The sequence below is a fragment of the Ipomoea triloba genome, chromosome 13 (genome assembly GCF_003576645.1).
Source record: "Ipomoea triloba cultivar NCNSP0323 chromosome 13, ASM357664v1".
Classification (NCBI taxonomy): domain Eukaryota; kingdom Viridiplantae; phylum Streptophyta; class Magnoliopsida; order Solanales; family Convolvulaceae; genus Ipomoea; species Ipomoea triloba.
Window position 1 is genome coordinate 19,314,179 of NC_044928.1, and position 23,935 is coordinate 19,338,113.

The 23,935-nt window shown below is 35.9% G+C and overlaps 3 protein-coding genes and 1 non-coding gene across 4 annotated transcripts; all 4 read left to right on the forward strand.

The window, feature by feature from the left end:
* The first annotated feature begins 1,866 nt into the window (after positions 1-1,866).
* Positions 1,867-6,533, forward strand: LOC116001548 (probable ADP-ribosylation factor GTPase-activating protein AGD9). Its single transcript, XM_031241429.1, has 7 exons — positions 1,867-2,061; positions 2,212-2,330; positions 3,778-4,210; positions 4,347-4,610; positions 4,764-4,886; positions 6,099-6,200; positions 6,291-6,533. Exons 1-7 carry the CDS (start codon positions 1,993-1,995, stop codon positions 6,396-6,398), a joined length of 1,218 nt encoding a protein of 405 aa, XP_031097289.1. The 5' UTR covers positions 1,867-1,992; the 3' UTR covers positions 6,399-6,533.
* A 1,668-nt stretch (positions 6,534-8,201) lies between these two features.
* On the forward strand, positions 8,202-11,209 carry LOC116001314 (pollen receptor-like kinase 1). The gene is made up of 4 exons (XM_031241200.1): positions 8,202-8,328; positions 8,475-8,894; positions 8,982-9,043; positions 10,895-11,209. The coding sequence occupies exons 1-4, from the start codon at positions 8,202-8,204 to the stop codon at positions 11,207-11,209; spliced, it is 924 nt and encodes a 307-aa protein (XP_031097060.1).
* Positions 11,210-14,632: 3,423 nt separating this feature from the next.
* On the forward strand, positions 14,633-14,705 carry TRNAV-UAC. The gene has a single exon. It is a non-coding gene; the product is annotated as a tRNA-Val (tRNA).
* A 3,674-nt stretch (positions 14,706-18,379) lies between these two features.
* On the forward strand, positions 18,380-21,890 carry LOC116001791 (ubiquitin carboxyl-terminal hydrolase 20-like). The gene is made up of 8 exons (XM_031241734.1): positions 18,380-18,744; positions 18,838-18,958; positions 19,136-19,246; positions 19,616-19,749; positions 19,832-20,170; positions 20,535-20,657; positions 20,785-21,268; positions 21,365-21,890. The coding sequence occupies exons 1-8, from the start codon at positions 18,577-18,579 to the stop codon at positions 21,667-21,669; spliced, it is 1,785 nt and encodes a 594-aa protein (XP_031097594.1). The 5' UTR covers positions 18,380-18,576; the 3' UTR covers positions 21,670-21,890.
* The last annotated feature ends 2,045 nt before the right edge of the window (positions 21,891-23,935 follow it).

Consider the following 23,935-nt stretch of genomic DNA (forward strand, 5'->3'; position numbering starts at 1 on the left):
AAGTATTTAAATTTGATATGTGTATATAGTATTTGACTAAATTTTGAACAACAAAATTTTAATTTTGTGCGTCGATGGTGGGTCTATTGTATAATGTTCATTATGTGCGCTGATGTATGCAATAGTGAATGGCGTAAGTTGTGTTTGTTAACTTTGTTTATAATAGCGAATGAATTCTTTATTTCTATGCAATAGTGAATAAAAATTTGCATTGTTTATAATTTTATATACAACAAATTTTGTGTATGTTCCTTTAATAATAATAACAACAATAACAATGGACATTTTGGACATTATACTACTTATTCCATTTCAATTCTCATGTATACCAAACATTGGAATTGAAATTCCTAGTAATTTTATTCCTGCAAACCAAACACTTAAATTTAAACTCTCACTTTATTCTCACGTTATTCTTTTCTCATGAAATTGCAATTCATTTCTCACCTAATTTCTTCAATCCAATCAAACGCCCGTTATAGTTTGAAAAATTTGAAATTCCAATTTAATAAATCAAAAGGTGATAAAAGTTTAAGTGGAATACTTTTTAGGGAAAATGGTCAAATAAGCCCTCCAACTTTACCTAAGGAGTCAATTAGGCCCCTGAACATTTTAAAGTAGCAATTAAACCCATCAACATTATATTTTGATGCAAAAAAGTCCATAAGCCTATTAATGACCTGTGATCACAGGTCATTAAGATTCCGGTCAAATTTTCGGACACTCAGGCTATATTCCGGCACAAAACCCAGTGGTTGCCTTCTCCAGTGAGTCACCGGCGACCGTCGAACGGTCGCCCTTGACTTTTGTGCCGGAATATGGGTGCTGAAAATTTGACCGGAATCCTAGTGACCTGTGATCACAGGTCATTAACAGGTTTATGGACTTTTTTGCATCAAAATACAATGTTGATGGGTTTAATTGCTACTTTAAAATGTTCAGGGGCCTAATTGACTCCTTAGGTAAAGTTGGAGGGCTTATTTGACCCTTTTCCTACTTTTTATAAATCTACAAAAATATCCTCAAATACATTTCCTAATTAAGTCTTAATAATCACTTGAATTGCATGCTAATGATATTTGTAGAGGGAATGTAATTGACTAGTTGGCTAATGTCCTAGATTTACTCTTCAACTAACCGATGATTATATTAATCCCTCCAAAACCACCTGATCATCACCTCTTAACAGACGCGTAAATAAGAAATCCACGTCATTCAACTAACTTGGACAACAACGTAACTCCTCAACCAGGGGCACTTCCGGTATTTCGACCCAATATTTCTATAAACAAATTTACGCCAATTCTAGATTTCTAGGTACACTTTTCTTCCGAGTTCTACAACGTGTACTCCCAAATCTCTTTCTCAATTTTTACTTACTAATATAGCAGGCTTTGATAAGTTATTTTTTTATGTGGACCTCAAAACAAGTATCTGTATCAAGATTTTGTGTGTGGGAGTAAAAGTTGGAAGTATAAAGTGAGAGTACACATAATATTTTCTTTTTGTCCGTAAATTATAAGATGATTGTAGAATTTATCTCTAATTGTTGGTCGTGTTCACTTTTTGTCTCAAAATTATCATTTGTGTTGCATTTTTCGTCTCTTTACTAACAAAAAATTAGGGACGGAGTTTACAATATTAGTCAAATTTAAGGATGAAAAGTGAGCATATAAAGTTAATAAAATGACAAAAATGGTATGCTCATGATAATTTAGGGATAAAAAGTGAATATGATTAACAATTAAGAACGAATTTTTATAATTAAAGAAGAAAAACGTAATTTTCCCTAGATTTTATTTATTTTGTATTTATTTGTTGGTTTTCCGCAATAGCGGTTTAACATATATATATCTCAGGCTCGCTGTCGTTGCTGCTCCGTATCGTTCCCTGAGGAGGCCTCTCTAAATCTCTCTTTCTCTTGTACGCAAAGCTCCATTTCTATTCCTTACACCTCCTCTCGGAACTCCTGTCTCTCTCCCCACAGCGTCCATGGCTTCCGAGAATTTCAGCGACAAAAATGCTGTTTTCCGGAAGCTTCGTGCGAAAACCGAGAGCAAAGTTCGTCGTATTCCCTTGTGAATTTGTATTTAGTTTGTGGAGATCTGTTTCGGATCTGGCTCTGTCTCCTAGATCTATTGTTTTTGAATGATTTGTGTTGATAATGTCTGTGAATGTTTTTTTTGTTTGGATTTCCTCTTGCTTTGGCAGATGTGTTTTGATTGCAATGCGAAGAACCCAACCTGGGCGTCTGTGACTTATGGGATCTTCCTGTGTATCGATTGCTCGGCCGTACATCGGAGCCTCGGCGTTCACGTCAGCTTTGTTAGGTAAATTTCTCTTTTTAGGATTTTTGCAATTGACAGCAGATTTTATGCTTACCTTTTCTATTCTTTTCAGAGTATAACTCCTCTTGGCATTAGCTATATAGATATTTTGATGTTATATTCTTGAGATCACTATAAGCCACAATATGGCAAAAACCAGAATTATCTTTTAACTCATATTGAGCTAATAAAGTATCTAGAAGGTTAAAATATGAGAAACATGAGTAAATTTTTTGTTTTTACACTGGTAGTATATAAAGTTGGAAATTTTGAATGAGAGTACTTTTTTTTCCTGTTCCTAAAGAATAAGGCAGTTAGTTCATGTTGCTAGTTATAGCAAGGATAATGGAAATAATTGAGGGTTCTTTCATAGTTCCATTGTCTAAAGTCTAAGAGCTGTGCAGTACACTTTTGCAGGCATTGTATTTGTTATTTATTTATTTATTTTTTGCAAATTTGCTTTATAAGGTCAAGGGTTCAGCAGTGTATAGTTATTGTAGTTTTTGGGGTGAGCAATGTGCAAACGTCCCATGCCAATGGGTTTGTGATCATAATGTATGGCTGCTGGTCTGGTCCATTAGTGCTATGTTTAGGCTAATTAGTCTATCATATTAAGGAGTTCATTCATGTTCATGCAAGTATATGTACATACCAAGGTTGAAAAAATATTTTTAAAAAAAAATTAAAAATATTTTAAGTGTTAATAATTGTAAAGTGTTTAATATTCTAAGCCTTTACACTTTAATAGTTAAATAGTTAGCACTCATTAAGTTATTAGTTATTACGTAGTATTTATTAATTATTAGTGCATTACTTATTAGTTTAATTTAGTTATTACGTAGTATTTTTTATTTTATTAAGTTATTAATTATTAGTTATTACTTATTAGAGACCATTAGAGTATTAGTTAATACATTATAACATTAATAGCTTAAATGTTTAAGATTTGCAATTAAAAAAAAAAAAAAGAACGCCAGCCTGCCGGCCGCCTAGGCGCCGCCTAGTCGGCCGGAGACCTAGGTGGCCCAGGCGGGCTAGGCGGCCTAGGCGCCGCCTAATCGGCCGCCTAGGCCCGATTTTTGCAACCATGGTACATACACAACACATTTCATGCACCAAAGGGGGATTGATGCCTCTGAAATAATTATGTTCCATTTGCATATAATTTTTAAAGTAACAATTTATTCATTGGAGACTTGAGTCTGTTGCAACAAGAGTCAAGATTAAAAAGAGATGCTTACTTTCATTTTTTTTTAAGTATATGTTTTTTTTTTTTTTAAATTTCAAGCAAGGGGTTTTTTAAAAAGGCAAAAGGACTGTGAGTTTATTCTATATCTAATAAAAAGTTGAGATTCTCAACAGTATTAAGTACTAATTTGGCTATGCACACATTTTATTCTTTTGTATCTTCCTCCGTTGAAGAAATTTTGATAAGTTGTGTTTTATTTAGGTCAACAAATTTAGATTCATGGAGTCCCGAGCAATTGAAAATGATGTACTTTGGTGGAAATAACCGTGCTCAAGTTTTTTTCAAGCAGCATGGATGGACAGATGGAGGCAAGATTGAGGCCAAGTATACCTCTAGGGCTGCCGAATTGTATAAGCAACTGCTCTCGAAGGAAGTTGCTAAAAGCATGGCTGATGATGCAAGCTTGCCATCATCACCTGTTGCTCCTGAGACTGTATCCCCTACTAATGGGTTTTCTGATTCTAAGATTAATGAAGCACCTAAAGCAAGTTCTTTGGCTAAGGATGAAACTCCTGAGGTTCTTGCTGTACCTAAAGTTTCTCATTCAGTTGTTGCCACATCTATTAAGAAGCCTATAGTTGCAAAGAAAACTGGAAAGTCAGGTGGCCTTGGTGCTCGAAAGCTTACTGCAAAGGTATAGCACAAGTTTATGATCATGATCAGCGAGACAGAGAATCTCTTTCTTGAAAGAGGGCTTTTGCTGCACACACACACACACATATATATATATATAATGTTAACATTGACCAACTAGACATTTGATTTTACAGACAAGTGAAAGTCTCTATGACCAAAAACCAGAAGAACCACCAGTTCAGGTGTCCTCTGTCTCTGCAAGTACCAGCCCTGCAGCTGGTTCATCATTTAATTCCCGATTTGATTACACAGAAAATGTGCAACCTGCAGAGACAAATTCTGGAGGTCCTCGTGTTCTTAACCACATTGCCCCTCCGAAGTCATCCAATTTTTTTGCGGAGTATGGGATGGACAGTGGTTTCACAAAGAAGGCGAGCTCAAACTCATCAAAAGCACAAGTAAGCTATGAATATTTTTTCCCATTAGCATTAGAAAGTTTCATACTGCAGGCCCCCCATCCCCTCCAAAAGATCTATGTGAATAGCGTTGTAATATATCTCTTTATATTATTCAGTAGTTTTTCTTTATTAATCTAATTTTCAATTTATTAGATTGAGGAAACTGATGAAGCAAGGAAGAAGTTTTCTAATGCAAAATCCATTTCATCAGCCCAATATTTTGGGGATCAAAACAAGGCTGATGCAGAAGCTTCAGTTTCCCTGCAGAAGTTCTCGGTATGTTTGCTATGATTAGATCTATTTATCCCACCCCTCCATCCCTACTGGCTTTATATGTTGATATCTTGATTGTTAACTGTAGTTGTAGGAAATTGAGGGCCTCTATAAGTTTCCACCATTTTCCATGCACCTTAGTTCTTAATTTACAACTGGCAGGTTTCTTTTTCAGTTAATAATATAGTGATTATCTAGGCCAAACTTTGTGAAACACTGTTCTGTTGATTCTGTCTTCACCTGCTTTCAATCAATGTTACTTGACCATCAAAGGGTGTGCCTAGGCTGCTAATAATATCTCAACTTTGCTATGTGGCAGTCTGTGTGTATTTGGCCTGACCTTTTTCTGAGCCATCAGAAGATTTTGAAATTATGATACCCTATGATTTCATTTCAGGAGTAAAAATTTTATTAATGTTCAGAGTCGTCCAAAAAATGTTAGTACAGTATAATTTAAATGTTTGAAGTCCTCATCCCTTCACCCTTCAAAGTTTATACTTAACATTGAGGGGGAGGTTCAAGTTATACAACATAACTAAGGGAATGTAAGTTTTGGAATGTCACGTCCCCATGTTTGGTTCAGGTTATCTTACTTTCCCAAGGAACACAACATTCCCGAGGAATGTAACATACCCTCCACATTGGATTTTGAAGGGAATGTGATTCCCTCACAACTCTTAGGTTTTCTAAGATTCCCATGCATATTTACTATTTTTGCCCTTTTAATTCTAATTATTATGGAATATATATTTTATGTTAGCTTACTATATGTATCATGTTTAATTATTTTTGTAATTATATATTTTATTTTATTTTTCTTATTACATCATGTTAGCTTATAAAGTAATTTTGTCTCTCAAGTTCAAGCTCTTAGTTAATTATTTTTAAATCAAGTACTTATATATGTTACCATTGTCTTATTTATTTATTTTAATTTTGATTTTTGAAGTTTATTGAAATACATGAAAATATGTTAATGGTATTAAAGTAAAAAAAAAATTAGTATAACATAAAAGATAACCCCTAAACCAAACAAGTTTATATTACATATAAGGTAATCTGACCCGTGAACCAAATGCCCCCTAAAGGGATTATGGATGTGCTCAGGAAATTTTTTTATTTTTAATGATCTTGTCACTAGCTTTCATTTGTGAGGAGCAGTTTCCAAATTGAATGTTGCTGTTGATGCGAATAATGTATCCTTTCTATTATTAGGATTCGAGAGCAATCTCCAGTGTTGACCTCTTTGGTCATGAAGATGATAGATTACCCATTGACCTCACTGCAAGTGACCTCATAAACCGGCTCTCTTTCCAGGTGAAAAAGATTTGGATGTTATATGTTAACTTGCAACTTCTTATATCCTGTGGACTCATTGGCAATTTTTATTTATTTTTTTTCTGTCAGGCACAACAAGATATCTCCTCCCTTAAGAATATTGCTGGAGAAACTGGAAAGAAGATTAGCTCCATGGCTACCAACTTGATATCAGATATCCAGGATAGAATTCTGTGATTTGTAGCAAAACTGGAAAGGTTATCACCATACTTGCCGACATTCTGTGTAGATGTAAAAAGAGTCTTTGGAATTCTTTCTTAAAAGAAAAATAAGATTTTGGAACTTATAGACATTTTATTATTTGCTTTTTTTTTTCTTTTTTTTTTTTTTTTGTTCTATACTGTAAATGTTGAATATAATGTATGATTTTCATTCATTTCATTTGCCCATATAACTTGGAGCTGCTATATGTGATAGTGGAGGAATAGGGGAATTAATTGATTGTTGTGCGATTGGTCTTATTTCGTTTCTTCTGTATTCTCCTTGCTTAAATCACATGTAGCATAATGGGGGACATATGGTTCGTGGGTTTAGTGGTAAGAAATTATGGCGAAAGTTAAGGACCTGTTTTGCTAACTTTTAACAAGTCTACAATAGGATTTATATATTCTTGAAATCATTTAAAATACAAATTTTTGGTTTAATTTTCAATTTTTGGGAATGTGATTTCCTTTTCGATGAATCTATGCATAGATTTTCTAAGCCGTGGCCTACCAAGCTCGTGGGTTAGAGGGGACGGGACTATCTAAAAATGTTAAAGAACTTAAACCTCATACCACTCTTTTTGCATGGTGGGCTAAGTCCATTCTGATAGTTCTACCCAGGATTGACTCCAAGGTTGGTTAATCAAAACAACCACGTGATGTGTTTGAAACAATATGCTAATTTTTTTTTTTTACTATCCTTATTAGTGGATACATGGTCATCGGATAGGTGCTTTTTCCGAGAAGGACAATATTTCAAATTAGATTTCAAAGTGGGAATACTTTGGGAGGCGGACGAGAAAGGAAAAAGCATTTCCCGGGGAGCCGTGTTATGTCTCTCCAAGAGCCACCGTTTTATAGTTTTGTTAGATTTTAAATGTTATACGAACTTAAATCAAATATATGCATTTTCATTGTGGTGCATTTCTTAACATTGAGTGGTGTAAACCGCACGGCCGCACGGGAAGGCGCGGCCACATTTGAACATATATATATATATATATATATATATATATATATATATATATATATATATATATATATATATATATATATATCGTCACCGTATATACAAATTTTTTCTACTATATATATTCAAAACCCTAATCTTTTTTACCCTACTTCACTACATATTTTCTTTTCAGCAGTATTTCTTCTCTTCTCTCCAGCAGCTTCTCTCCATTCTTCTTCTCCTCTTTCGCTTAAACAGATGTCGTTGTTCTCCTCCACTTCAACTTCAAAACAACGAAATATGTATGTTTTTCTTTTTGTCATTTTTTATGTCGTAGTTTTTGCCATTTTTTCCAGTGTAGCAGCACGGCCTTAGCGAGGCCGTGCTTTACATACTTGTCATTTTTTCTGCGCATAATTTTGTCTCCAGTGTAGTAGTAGCTACGCCATCTGTATTGTGTTGTAAAGCATAGCCTCGCTGAGGCCGTGGTTTGAATATGTAAACTCACCCAATTTTTTTGAAGGAGAACACCCATATTTTAATCACGATATTGTTTTTGAGTTTTTTAATCTGGTAGTGGTAACGAGCCTTGGATCTATTGCGAAATTAGTGAAATATTTTGTTGTTTGAAATCCCTAGCAAATTACCATTTTGGTCTACTGACTATAGGGGTCCTATTAATTTTGGTCTACGACTTTCAAAAGTGTTAATTGCATACCACGACTTTGAAATTTGTATTAATTTTGGTCACTCCGGCGAAATTGCCGGCCAAATGTCGCCGGATTCTCTTAATCCCTCTGATCAGGCTTAATCTTAGGGGCAAAAATGTACTTTCCATCCAAACAAAATAACCCAACCCAAACCCCCTATCCCAAACCCGGTTCCTCCCTCTTTAGACAAAGGCCGCCGCTGGATCTTTGCGACGGCGGTAGCGGCGGGGGGCAGTCTAAGAGTAAGAAAAAACTCTCCGGCGGCGCTATCGCCGGAATTGTAATCGGCTGCGTCGTCGGATTTCTATTGATTCTTCTCCTTCTATTCTTTCTCTGTCGAAAGAGGAGCGAAAATGAGCCCAAATCGGCGGCGGCTGCAAATAAGCAGTCGGAGATCGAGATTCCGCCGGAACCCTGGGCGGCGGACTGGCGGCGTTGGGGGCGAGAGAGAAGGAGAAAGGAAAGGCGGACGCCATTGCTGCCGGCAACGGGAAACACTTGGTGCTTTTTACCAAAACACCCCGGAGCTTTGACCTGGATGATCTGTTGAAGGCCTCAGCTGAAGTGCTGGGGAAGGGCACTTTCGGAACTGCATACAAAATTGTTCTTGAAATGGGGTTAACCATGGTGGTGAAGAGGCTAAGGGATGTGAGTGTGCCTGAAAATGAGTTCAAAGAAAAGATTGAAGAAGTGGGGAAGATGAACAATGAAAATCTTGTCCCTCTCAGAGCTTATTACTATAGTCGAGACGAAAAGCTTCTCGTTTACGATTACATCGTAATGGGAAGCTTGTCTGCACTCTTACACGGTGAGAATTCGCTTCGTTTTCATCACAATCTGCTGCACTATATAACTTTTTATCGTTTTCGTTCTGCATTTGCTCTTGCAATGATAGTTCAAAGAGGGAGCAGTCAGTTGAACCGGGTCTGGGATAGGGGGTTTGGGTTGGGTTATTTTGTTTGGATGGAAAGTACATTTTTGCCCCTAAGATTAAGCCTGATCAGAGGGATTAAGAGAATCCGGCGACATTTGGCCGGCAATTTCGCTAGAGTGACCAAAATTGATACAAATTTCAAAGTCGTGGTATGCAATTAACACTTTTGAAAGTCGTGGACCAAAATTAATAGGACCCCTATAGTCAGTAGATCAAAATGGTAATTTGTTCTTTTTTAAGTCATGTGGTGTTGTTGTTGTATATTTATTTTTTAGAACACGTGAATATTCTTGATTTGTTGAGGTAATGTATAATTGTATAAATTGTGGTATATTTTTACATTACAAGTTGTTACTAAAAAAGAAAAGATAGAAGCTTCTTGTTAATAAGAGGTAGTCATGTGGTGAATAGGAAAATATAGAAGTTGCTAACTTGAAATCCAATTAGAAAACTTATAAAAAGGTAAAAAAATCAATATTAATTTCAATGTGTAATTTTATATTTTAAATAAAGTAAATAAATACTATGGAGTACTACGATGATTTCTAAACATTAAAAAAATAGATGACAAGTGAGCATATGTACTTGGATATAGTTATAGTAGCAAATATGGAAAGTAAGTGAGAGTATGTAAGATGGCATGGGCATATATATCGATGGCCTAATGCTGCTTGAGATAAAAGAAGTGATGAATTAATTATTTCATCGGCGAGGTGGACATAACACTTCAAGACGTTGAAGTGTTATTTGGTCTTAAGGTGGTAGGGGTTACCTGTTACCGGTTACGACTGGAGTTTCGCAGACGGTTGGCAGACTCTATGTACAGAATTGTTAGGATTTACTCCGGCTTTACAATTCATTAGGGGAAGCAAAATTTTGTCTACAGCTATATTGGAAGTTCCCCAATTGACCATCGTGAGCACAGAAGAAAAAGAAAATAGCAACGCGACATTTAATTTTTCATTTGTTAGGAGGGTTTTTTTCTCCGGAACAAGAAAAAAAGATGTAAAATTATATTTATTACCTTTGCTGCGGGATTTTGAAACCTGTGGTAATTACAGTTGGGGCTCTGCCGTGCTAACTTACTTATGCACGACGTTGTGCCGAAGTGCTAACTACCATGCTTCCATGGTTTGTGGATGCATGGTGTTATTGCAATTAAGGACATGAAAGCGGTTGCCCATGCCCCATGGTGAGGCCACAAGGCGTTTTGCCTGTCGAGCAGTTGAGTGATTTGCCACTCGGCGCGAGGTTAGTTGTAGTAAATATGTTAACAAGTTCAGATTTGATAATGTAATTTTTTCCAAATTTATTATTGTATTTACAAACGTAGGTGGGTGTGTTCCCACATATATCTCAATATGACCTCACACGTGGTGCGAGCATATTGAGACCAATTGGATCGCACATACGAACACAACGTAAGTTTTTATAATGTTATATTTATATTTTGAAATTATATTACATTTTCATATTACATAACAAATAACATTCTAAAATTATGACATTGATATTTTTTTTGCAGTTTGAGTTCACTCTCTACGATCTAGTTATGCCCATTTTTCCCGATTATTGCAAAGCCAGGCACGCATGTGGACAACGGAAGTACTTTGCTTATTATGTTAAGAATTTGATGTGTTATATATTTTTGTGTCGTAGATGTATGAGCTGTAATGCCCGAGTCTCAAAGGGAAACGCTTCCTAGATAATCTTACTAAGGAGGGTCAAACCCTTAGGAAGGTTACGAAGAAGACGGAGCAGCTCGTAGCTGTGTCACCATTTACATATTGGTCACGCATCCCTGCTTAGATTATAGACGGGGGCGTCCGATACAGGGTGGTAGGTGGATGCATGCCATTAATTTAGCCTTGTAGGCTGAGGCAAATGCAAGGGCTCGTGAGGCTTTTGAAGAAGATGATGATGGGGATGAGGGTAGGGAGAATGAGGTTAGGGTAGACAATCAGGTGCCCGTTATGATGAGGGATGGTGGTGACAAAGATGACTCGGACGATGCTACTAGTTCGCTGGGTGACCATCAAAGAAGTACGACTGCGTATGGAGGCCAAGGTACTAGTAACACTCAAATTCCAACCTCGTATTCCCAATTTGGAGAGTACTCACCATACACACAATTTGGGATGTTGCATTCGTTGCATCAACATTTCAGTATCCGAGTTATGCGACCCTAACGAGTGTAGTGTACGATCGCACACAACAATGGTCGTCCTATCACCCTGCCCAATCTCACTCCAAATTATGAAGCTCGTCCTGCATACAATGTGATCGTTGTCAAAAATGATATATAGTTCGGGTTTAGTTTTGTCGTTCCGCTAGGGATTGGCGTGGCACATACTTGTGCAATCATTTACTTTTGGAACTTTTTAACCCACTAACGAGAATCTAATCACAATCATAAACATAAATTAACTAACAAACTAAAAACATAAGAAATAAAGATGGGATATAAACTAGGAGTTATTACTTATCAAGATGCTACATATACTCATAGATTAAGGAGAACAATAATCATGTATCAAGAGGGTCTCATACACTAATGAATTCAAGATCATTCCGTCCCTTGAATTAGAGCAAGAGATTTATCACAATATGTGTGACTCAACCTCGAGCTCTTGAAGCTCCTCGGTATATTAGCCCCCCCAATTCGTCCCCTACTCCCGCAGTGAGATATTTGGGTTGTACAAGAGGTGGCTTGAGTTTTTACCCAACTTACGTTGTAGCAAGAACTCTCCAATTACTTGCCAATAAAAGTATCTAGTAATTATTAACAAGATGCAAACAAACCTCCTTGTACAAGCTTATGATTCAAGATTATAAGTCTTCCCCTTATTAAATTGTTAAAAAGGTAGCATTCAAGATAAATAATAAATTCCTACCTCAAACCCAAACTAAGCTAAATAAGCATAAGGAAAATAAATTAAAAGAAGAAGAAGAGTAAATGACATAAAGCATAAGGAAAATAAACTTGCATAATTTAAATGAAGAAGAAAATAAAGTAAAGTAAACATTGCATAAATTAAATGAAGGAGAAAATACAAAACAAAGAAAAGAAAAGAAAGGAAGAAAAAGTGTTTTGCTCTAAGTTCTACATCTTGCTCAACCTAGATTCTGATTTGGGAGGTGAGGAATTTTATAGGCCTCAAATTGGAGCATAAAATGGGTTCATACACATAGCTCACGGCGTACGACCTTGCGTACGCACGTACACTGCCCAGAATGCAGTGTAGTACATCCTCCTCCTCTTGCTTTTTTTTGATTTGGTTCTTTGTCTCCATGCAATTAATATTGTTCTTGATGATCCTCATCTTCTTGTGCTTTTTCCTCTTCATTTTTTGTCTTCTTCTTTGTTTTGTCTTTTCGGCTCCACCTACTTTCATCACCTATGAATTCCACTAACACCATAAAATATTAGATAATTTAGAGATTAACATGCAAATTAGGATTAGGTAAATCATCTAATTTATTACAATATAACTTAATTTCTTTATTACTTTTTTCTAAATAAAGTATATTTTGCATTTATCAATCAAAGTAAAGAAAATCAAGGTTATATTGAATACAAACTATACAAAATTAGTGGAAAAACAAGCTTAAATATGGGGATTGAATATAATCAAATATGCACTCATCACAATTTAATGCCTTCGTACCACCCAATACAGAATTTTCAAGGGGGAGAGTTCTTCAGTCAAGGTGGTACGCATGATCAATTTGGGGAGCAAGTTGGTGCGCCGAGCATTGATGAGTGTTTGTCTCAGCTATATCAACCACTGATGCAAAGATTAATGATGATGCACTATCCAATGACTTGTGGAACTGGTTCACGGCACGGACGACACATGTACTTATACATATATGCAATTTAACTTGTTTATTTTGTCATTGAGTTTTTTTAACCTAACTTGTTTAACTTATAGGTACCACTAAATTACTGGATGGATGAATAATGTTTTGCACATGTATGTTAAATATGGTGATTTGTATTAACTTGAACAAAAGTTTTATCCTACGAGTTCAATTAATGTATATTAATAGTTGTATACAAAATTATTTATTTACTCCATTCTAATCCTATAAATACCATTCACTTCTCATTGTAAAATCATCTAAGGGAATATAAATCTAACTTCTCTTTTACTCATTTATAATACTCCAAATGAGTTAATTCCAGCAATGGTCCTCAGATTATTCTAATTTTCTAAAATTGGTTCTCGCCTTTTAATTTGAACGAAAAAGACACTACTAACTTTCAAATTTGTTCCAACAATGGTCCTTCCGTTTAACTTCGATTAGTTAGGCGTTAGGTTAGGGGCTAAGATGGTCTTTTCATTAGCTATGTCTCACAACTGAATGAAATCAGTAGCAGACCTACGGCATAGCAATAGCTTCTCCTGGGCTCTCTTCGACTTGTACAACAGGCTGGAGCAGAGCAGTGAGCAGGTCTGGCGGCGTTGGGCAGTGACCGGTGACTCCTCTTCTCTTACCTTCTCTGTCGGCGAGCTCCTCCCCTGGTGCGGTGGCGACGGAGTCAATCCAACGAACCAGTGGCGTAGACGTGCGACTCCCCTCATCCTCTTCCCGTTGACTTGTACAGCGGACTGGAGCAGGGCAAGCAGGTCTGGTGGCGTTGGGCAGTGGCCAACGACTCCTCTTCTCCTCTTCACTGTCGGCGACCTCCTCCCCTGGTGCGACGGCGACGAAGTCAGTTCGAAGAATTAGCGACGTAGACATGCGGCTCCCCTCTTCCTCTTCCATTTTTTACTTGTACGACAGACTAGAGTAGAGTAACGAGCAGGTCTGGCGGCGTTGGGTAGTGCCCGACGACACCTCTTCTCCTCCCTTCTCTGCCGGCGACCTCCTCCACTAGTGCGGCAGTGAGGGTGTGTCTGACGAACCGGCGGCATAGACAGGCGACTCCTTTCCTCCTCTTCCCTTTTCCGGTGCAACGACAGTGGGTTAGGTAAGGGGTGGTGTTGTTGGAAGATTTATTATGGTTAATGATGAGGATGAATGGTTATGACTGTAAAAAATGGTGGATATGCTTATGTTATGATACATATACTGAGAAACATGAGAAAGAAGAAGACTAGCTAATGAAAAGATGATTTAGCTCCTAACCTAACGCCTAACTAACTAAAGTTTAATAGAATGACCATTGCTGGAACAAATTTGAAAGGTTAAGTGTCTTTTTTTTGTCCTAATTAAAAGACGAGGGCCAATTTTGGAAAAATAGAATAGTCGAAGGACCATTGCTGGAATTAACTCTACTCCAAAATTATGTTATTGTTATTGTTGTTGTTGTTGTTGTTATTATTATTATGGTTTACAGAATTCTCCCTTTAACCTTTGTCATTAAAGTGTGTTTAATAGAAGAATCTTTAATTTGACCAAAAAAACTCAACAAGTCCAATTTGGCCTATATAATATCTAATAACTTTAAGGAAATGATAATGAGGATTGTTCGCATAATCGCATTAAACGTAAACATCACATTTTTATTTGCCAACATCCTATTTATACTTGTCTTTTTGGCATTATTATATATGTAATGGTTTCATGAACATCTATTTTTAAGAGATTTTACTTTTTAACAAGTTGGTGTGGTGTAGTGGTTATCACATTAGTTTTACACACTAAAGGTCTCCAGTTCAATCCTGGGCACCAACATTTTAATCCCTCCAAAAACTTAAAATTAATAAATGCATGCTCGCTTATTTCTTTGGTTATATCGAATAAATGCATGCTCGCTTATTTCTTTGGTTATATCGAATATTTCTTTGGTTATATCGAATATAAGTATGTAAATATATCCAGGTTAGTTGATTAAATGCATCTTTGGTTATCAAATATACGTATGCAAATATATCCAGATTAGTTGACTTCATGATTAAATGATCCAGATTAGTTGACTTCATGATTAAATGCACTCGCCTAACCTCTATAACTTCATTTTAATGTATACTTGACATTGTATGTATGCTTATCCAATGAAACACTGTATGTTATAAAACAACTGTTGCATTAAATGTGATAAGGGAATGTATCATACGAAAATAATAATAAAACATAACAACTACTTAATGTCGTCAGTATGTATTCTTTCAATAGCATCACCGTCTGCATCAAGATTGACAACATGTTCTTTATTTCAGAAAACAAAAAATTGGAATTTGAAGAGACCCATGTGTCGAGACACAATTACATCGTTAACATGAATATCATAAGCGTAACAAAATTCCCTAAACCCGCTAGTGAAGTGCATTTCCTCAACATATACTTCCCATGGAGAATTGTCTCCGTGAAAGAGTTAGGCTGTAAAATTCACATCAGTCTGGGATTTCTTGAACTATCATAAGTGGATGTTGAATTAGAAGAATTCGAAGTTGATGTCCCAATTAACATTATGCGATAAATCACCTTGCTTTTCCACAAATTTTAGAAATTGTTGAAAAGTTTGAACAACTTTTGCTCTAGACCGGAAAGATTTATACAAATTGTCACTAAATCGATGGACCTACACTTTTGCATCTCCACAATTATCATACACTCCCCGACGACGTCCAAAATCAACATATGATTTCCCATGTAATTAAAATTAAAATTAGTGTTCAAGATATGTTCAAATACGAAAAGAAGATACATACCATACTGATAATTTCTCAGAATCCTCACTAAAATCTAACCCAACAAATCCGAAGTTACGAAATGATCAGGATGGAATTACTTTTCATATAAATTGATATGTAGAGACAAAATGATTATTGTTGCAACCTATTTATAAAGGATATAGTGCGACACGACCATTGCTGCAGTTGAAATAGCACGCCTCAAAAGTGACCAGTGTTGCAAATAACACGGCTGTATTTTCCAAACACAAAAATATGTATAAACTTCTACTCATGATTATCACTATTACTCCTTCCGTCCTATGTATCAGGCTTAAGGATGCAAGATTAAAGTTATTTAAAATTAGTATGTAAAATTTATATATTTATAAATTACATTAAAAGTGTTATTAAACACAAAAAACTAAATTTAAAAATTATAAAAAAATTCTAATAGAATTAAATAATGTAAAAAGAGTTAATTTGACCAATAAATAATAAATATAACAAATAAAATGGGCTAGATGGAGTGTTTACTTATTGTCAATTACTCCATCTGCTCACTACCTAATTTAGCGTATTGACTACTTACTTACGTATTTTCTTCTAATCAATAATATATCCAGTTTTCACTTTTCATTACTGATTTTCTAGCATCGGCACCTACATATTGCCATATTGGTATATTATATACCTTTTTTCCACAATTACCGCTTATTTAGTTATTTATGCTATATACTACTCCGTACATGACTTACTAATTTATCTTTATTTTTTTAGCATATTTACATTTCTTCTGAGCAGAAAATTGTTTTCAGGTCCGACGGTTTTAACTCACTGATTTAGTAAATAATATATTTAAGATAAGAGACTAATGTTTGAACTTTGACGGCGGTAGTGTGGAGGTTATGCCAAAAGTGGATATATTCTTTGTGCGCATAAACATTTTGCATTGTCTGAGCAGTTGAATCACTGTAATTTACATCATTTCAAATGCTTTGTTGGGCCGGAGTGTGAGGGCCCTTGGAATTGGGGATTCAACTTTTTAGTTGAATCACTATAATTTACATCATTTCAAATGCTTTGTTGGGCCGGAGTGCGAGGGCCCTTGGAATTGGGGATTCAACTTTTTAGTTGAATCACTGTAATTTACATCATTTCAAATGCTTTGTTGGGCCGGAGTGTGAGGGCCCTTAGAATTGGCAAATTATACTATGCACCACGGTGCACATAGCAATGTGCACCACGTACGTAAACGACGTCGTTTTGAGTATTGTAAACTAACCGCCCGTTTTTTTGAAAATCACGTTTCCCGTTTTCGCCGATCTCTGTATTTATGTTAATATTCTGTGTATTTCAGGCAATCATTCTATGTATTCTAGGCAACCATTCTGTGTATTCGAGGCAACCGTTCTGTGTATTCATGTTAGTAACACATGTTGTGATGTGTTTGTGCATTCGAATGTTTAGGATGATGAGTTATTTGTATTTTGTATCAATATTCTGTGTATTCATGTTATTAACATAGGTTGTGATGTGTTTGTGCATTCGAATGTTAGGATGATGAGTTCTGTGTATTTTGTGTCAATATTCTGTGTATTCTGGACAAACATTCTGTGTATTCTAGGCAAACATTCTGTGTATTCTAGATAATGATTATGCGTATTATAGATAATAAATTCACTGGAGTCATTCGCGTCCGCGTCCACTAACATCTGTGTATTTTGTGTCAATATTCTGTGTATTCTGGGCAAACATTCTGTGTATTCTAGGCAAACGTTCTCTGTATTCTATATAATGATTATGTGTATTATAGATAATCAATTCCCTGTAGTCATTCGCGTCCGCGTCCGCGTCCACTAACATCTGTATATTTTGTGTCAATATTCTGTGGATTCTGGGCAAACATTCTGTGTATTCTAGGCAAACGTTCTCTGTATTCTATATAATGATTATGTGTATTATAGATAATAAATTCCATGGAGTCATTCGCGTCCGCGTCCACTAACATCTGTGTATTTTGTGTCAATATTCTGTGTATTCTGGGCAAACATTCTGTGTATTCTAGGCAAACGTTCTATGTATTCTACATAATGATTATGTGTATTATAGATAATGAATTCCCTGTAGTTATTCGCGTCCGCGTCCACTAACATCGTAACGACGTCGTTTACGTACGTGGTGCACATTGCAAGGTGGACTCAGGTCTATGTTCACAATTTTAGAACTCGATATTCACAATTTTAAATCTCAATATACAAAATTACATTACTTTGATTCACAATTCTTGAACTCTATATTCACAATTTTGTTATATATATTCAAAAATTGTGTTATACTATTGAATATAGAGTTAAGAAATTGTGAACATAGAGTTCTGTAATGGTGAACATATAGTTTTGTAATTGTGAACATATAGTTTTGTAATTGTGAACATATAGTTTAAAATTAGAGTTCATAGAGTGTGAATATAAGGTTCAAAAAATTATGAATATAAAGAACTAAAACTGTGAATATGATTTTTCAAAAATAAAATAAAATTGTGAATATGTACATGAGTAGGTAAATAGGGTCCATAACATAACAACGGGAAAATTGATTTCAAGTCCCTCAAGATTATCACTTTATCAGTTGAAAAAAAAGATGAGGTTAAAGGCCCACTTCCGACACGTCACGCTTGAGCCAATAAGATTCATCGAAAAACCAAAATGGCGGGCTGGCGGCGAAACGTTCCCGCCTTCACATCTAAAGAAAAACTGATTTTATTTTTCAGTGTTTCCCTCCTTTCCTTTCCATCTTCCCTAAAATATTCAATATTCCATTTCATTCTTTTCCCTCCACAATTTTCACTTGCTCGAGACTTCAAATCCCTGATCTATCACCGCCTAGGTTTCAATTTTCTTTCCCAACCTCCAGTGATTTTCAGCATTCCAATGGAAACCCATTCTTCAGAAACCCTAGAAACTCAAAACTGCCCCGATCCGCCAAAAACCCGGGCTTTATCCCCGGTCACTGGAACCTCGCCGGATTTCGACGATTTATCCGATTGGGATGATGACACGGAAAAGGAACATCTTCAGGATGACAAGCATTTATTCGTGGTATGTTATTACTTCGTTTATTGAGATTTTTCCTGTTGGACTGTGTATTATTACTCTGTTTGTTTCAGTTTTCTTATAATTTACTGTTTATAGGGTGGAGGGCTCTCTAATTTAGGTAATACTTGCTTTCTGAATGCGGTGTTGCAATGCTTCATGCACACAGTACCTGTACTTAAAGGCCTTCAAGCTTCTAATCATCCATCGCCTTGTGATGGTACGACCTTTTAAACTCTCAATTGTTTTAAAGCTGTTTGGCTATCAATCTATTAGAGTTTTAGGGTTGTAATTATCTGGGTTCTATAAATTTTTAATCTTGCGACCTGTATTCTGATTTATTATTATTATTATATTGTTATTTTCTAAATTTTATGCGGTTTGCTATAAATTGCAGGCTATATTGAAGGGTTCTGTGCACTTTGTGCTCTGAAAGAGCTTATTGACATCTTCTTGGCTACCAACAGCGGTGTTGTCTCCCCCTGGAAACTTGTCAACAATTTAAACTGTATCCTTTTCTATTGTTCCCATTTTACACCCTTCTTTGTAACTACTTACCATAATTCCATAAACTTGTGTATGCATTCATTTTGGGTAGGTAATATTTTTTTTGGGTGATGAGGGAAACTTGTAGTTACTAGTAAATTTTGTCTTGTGATCCTAGTCCTTAAATGGCCACAAGGATGTAAATCAGCCTATTTTGTCCATAGTTGATTGTGATCAAGAGGGTTGGGATTCGAAATTGTGACCTTGTGGTTACAAGTTTATATGTTTAGCCATCTTGGTTTGGGTTACTCTTGGGTAGATAATATTGTTTGACTTGTACTTGCTATGTCAGAGTTTATTCCAATATGATCCTTAACTTTTTAAAATTCAGATTTTTCATCTAGTTTTCAAAGGTACCAACAGGAAGATGCTCATGAATTCCTCCAGTGTTTTCTAGATAGACTTGAAAGCTGTTGCAATGGCAACTTTGTAAAACAGACCTTTGGTGGTCGCCTCATTAGCAAAGTAACAACTTGCCAGTGACTTATATTGTCTTTCTTTTGTGTGTAGATCACAAATTGATAATTAATGCTCTAATTATTTGCAGCTATGTTGTTGCAATTGTGGCCACTGCTCTGATACTTATGAGCCCCTGATTGACTTGAGTTTGGAGATTGAAGATGTGGACAGCATCCCTGCTGCTTTGGAGTCTTTTACAAGGGTTGAAAACATTGAAGATCCAGAGACAATGTTCACTTGTGAAAACTGTAAAGAGCAAGTGCTGATCGAGAAGCAGCTTTTACTGGATGAGGCCCCGACAGTTGCTACCTTTCATTTGAAGAGATTCAAAAATGATGGTTCTGTTGTTGAGAAGATTGACAAACATGTTGCATTCCCACTTGAGTTGGATTTGCTTCCTTATGCTGAAATGAATCATATAAGTAATGTGAGTCACTGTTATATTTTTGTATTATTCTTGCAATGATTTCAATTTTGTGAGTAATCATTAGGCCTCTCCCATGTGGAATTATTGATATCCCCCCAAAAAGGAAATATTTATTCATTAGAATGTTAGGTGGTTGGTTTAGATCTCGAATTTGGTAGTAGCTACTGCCTTATTTTGAAACTCTACATAGAGTAGCGTTTCAAAATAAGCTATTATTTTAAGTTTTTTCATAGAGTTTATAGCTTATTTGTATCTTAAATGAGTTATAAGATTTGAAATAAGTTTTACCAAACATAGCAAATGTTTCTTAAACCCATCAACTTTGAATACATCTCTTATATTGTTTTATATGTTTCATCTGCAGGGGGATTCAAAATATTGTCTTTATGCAATTGTAGTGCACAATGGGTTCTCATCTTGTTCTGGGCACTATTACTGCTTCATCCGTTCTGCCTCGGATGCATGGTACAAGTTTGATGATTCAAAGGTATGCCATTCATGACAGGTTTCTTTCACCCTTTTCAATTTTTGGCTGATTGCTTCCATCCTGTGATTTTAGGACTATTACTGCAGATCTGTTAGATATGAATTAAATTGATGGTATAATTCTGTAGGTTTCAAGGGTTAGAGAAGAATTTGTCATGTCACAGGAGGCATATATTCTATTCTATGCCAAGCAAGGCACTCCATGGTTTTCGGATTTCATTCAAACACAAAAGCTAATAATGCCTAGCACTTCTCCCAAGTCGGTGTTAGATAATGAGGATGTCGTTTCTTGTAATCCACTCGGGATGAGCAGTAGTGTTGCTGATACGGTGGCTTCCCCGATGAGATTCAATGGAGTGACACATGAGAGGATCGAGGAGGAAAGTGTAGGAAACGAAAATGAAAACAAAAACGAAACTCCATTCATGATGCCAACTAAGTCTTTAGATGTCTGTTCTCCTGAAGCTATGATGAAAATGGCTTCTCCTTCTTCATCTCTACAAGCCAGCAAGAGACCGAAGATTGGCGTTCCTAAACAGCATGTCCCGGATTTGATTCCCACAACACCACCACGGTCCCCAAGCCCGGAAATATACAGAGAGGACTCCCCTGGTAAAATTACTCCCTAGCTGATTTCTGTGACCAAAAATTAAGCAGAGAGAGCCAGTAGTGTGTATATATAACTCTTGTCTTGGTTTTGAATTGCAGAAAACGTGTTTTGTTCTATTCCGCGTCCTCCACAGCATTTGAAAGTGGCAGATCGGGCTTCTTGCAAAAGGCAACTAGAGAAGGAAGTGGTGACCGAGGAAAGAAAGCAGGCGATGTTGGCAATCAAGAAAAATATGCGTGGGTCGAGAGCCCAGCAATATATGGCTGCTTTGAGAGGAACACGGAGTGAAGGTTCTGTCAACAAGAAGAGCAGACGGATGGAGACTTCATCACCACCAATAAAACACACAGCAAATCTTCCTTCTAGATCACCACGTCCCATATTTGCCAGCACCCTCCGATGAGATGAGCAGCAGCCAGGAGGTTAAATTTAAAATTTGTGGATAGATAGTTTATGTTTGTTACACATACCATCATTAATCAAACAGGAAACATTTAGTTTTCAACTGCGTTTGTTGTTTGGGGTCTAGAGTTTTGTAAATTGCAGGAAGGATTGTTAACCACTCCGTAAACTACCCAATTATTTTTTAATCAGTTGATGCAAATTTCTTGCATAATAATGTTACAAGGAAGTGCCATTTTCCTTGTATCTATATCACTTGCAATATGCTTAACATCATTTTAGATTTCTAACTACTAGCTTATAATTTTTTAACTTTTAGTTATTTTTCAACTTTTAGTTAGGTTTGTCAAGCATAGTCGTAATGGTTTCATGAGCATTTGTATTTCAAAGATTTTACTTCAAGGGTCCCTAGTTCGATCCTGGGCATCAACATTTTCAGCCTATTAAAATTGAATATTAACAAGGTAAATTATTTGCACTTGTATATAAAGTCATATGGCACCATAAAATTTCGTCTGGATTTCTTGAACTATGAATCACATTGCTTTTCCATGAATTTCAGAATTTGTTGAAAAGCTTGAACAACTTCTTCTCTAGACGAGAAAGATTTATACAAATTGTCGCTAAATTGGTGGACCTACACTTTTGCACTTTCCAATTATCATACACTCCCGAACGATGTTCAAGATATGTTCAGATACGAAAGTAAGATACTGATAATTTCTCAGAATCCTCACTAAAATCTAACCCAACAGATTTGAAGATACGAAATGATCACGATGAAATTACTTTTCATATAAATTGATATGAAGAGGCGAAATGACTATTGTTGCATCCCTATTTATAGAGGATATAATGCGACACGACCATTGATGCAGTTGAAATAGCACGCCTCAGAAGTGACTAGTGCATTAAATAACACAGTTGTATTTTCCAAACACAAAAATATGTATAAGCTTTTGCTCATGATTATCATTATTTCTTCATCCATCTCATTTTATGTGTCGAGTTCGGTTAACGAGGTAGGATTGAAGTTATTTAGAATTTAATTTTTCATAATATTAAGTTTAGAACTAGTATGTAAAACTTATATATCGAGAAATTACATTAAAAGTGTTATTAAATACAAAAAAAATCAAAATTTAAAAATTATAAGAAACAACTTTTCCGAGCAGGGATGAGTTCTGGTGCGAAAAGGGTAGGGAAACTTGCCTCATCCCTACATTATATATATATATATGGGCCGCCCAGGAGAGAACTGAGAACGAATCGCAACGCGCTACGTGTCTAGGATGTAGTTGCACTTAACGTTATAACTAGCTGCACCTAATGTTATAACTAGGTGTACCCAGGTGCATAAATGTTAATAAAGTAGATTACTTACACTTGTAAGTGAAAATAGATGCACAAGTGCAAGTAACATGTATTACAGGTGCAACTAAATTGTACATTGGGCATCAATGCTAAGTGCATCTAATGGTATAACTAGGTCCACCTAATATTATAATTAGGTGCACCTAGGTTGCACTCAAGTGCATGAATGTTAATAAGGTAAATTACTTGCACTTGTAAGTGAAAATAGGTTCACAAGTGCAAGTAAAATGTATTGCAGATGCAAGTAAAATGTATTACAGGTGCAAGTGAATTGTACACTAAGCATCAATACTAAGTGCACCTAATGTTATAACTAGGTGCACCTAATGTTATAATTAGGTGCACCTAAATTACACTTAGATGCATGAATATTAACAAGGTAAATTATTTGCACTTGTAAGTGAAAATAGGTGCAAAACTAGGTGCACTTGTAAGTGAAACTATGTGCACTTATAACACAATTACTTGCACCAAAGTTTGAGTTATTTACGAAAATACTACCGTGCCGTTTCTTTAAAATTACATCTGATTCGTTGATCTGGAGACGTGGACGGCTGTGAAGCGTTCTCATTTCCTTCTTGGGCAGCAGTTCACATAGGAGCGCGCCCATATATATATGGGATGAGTTATGGTGCAGAAATTGGCTTAAGTGTGAAAATGCGGTTAGATTTGAGCCGTTGATAAAATCTAGATCAAATCATTGAAAATTAAAAAAAAAAAACCACGCGTATAACAACTAGTACTCAAACTTGAACTCAATTTTATACTCAATCTTGTACTCTTTTTGGTATTACTTTCTTTCACTCTTTCTTCAACAATTGACGCACCTTAAGTATACAAATCACACACCTTAAGAAGGAAAATACGCACCTAAAGCTTCAGACCGATGCACT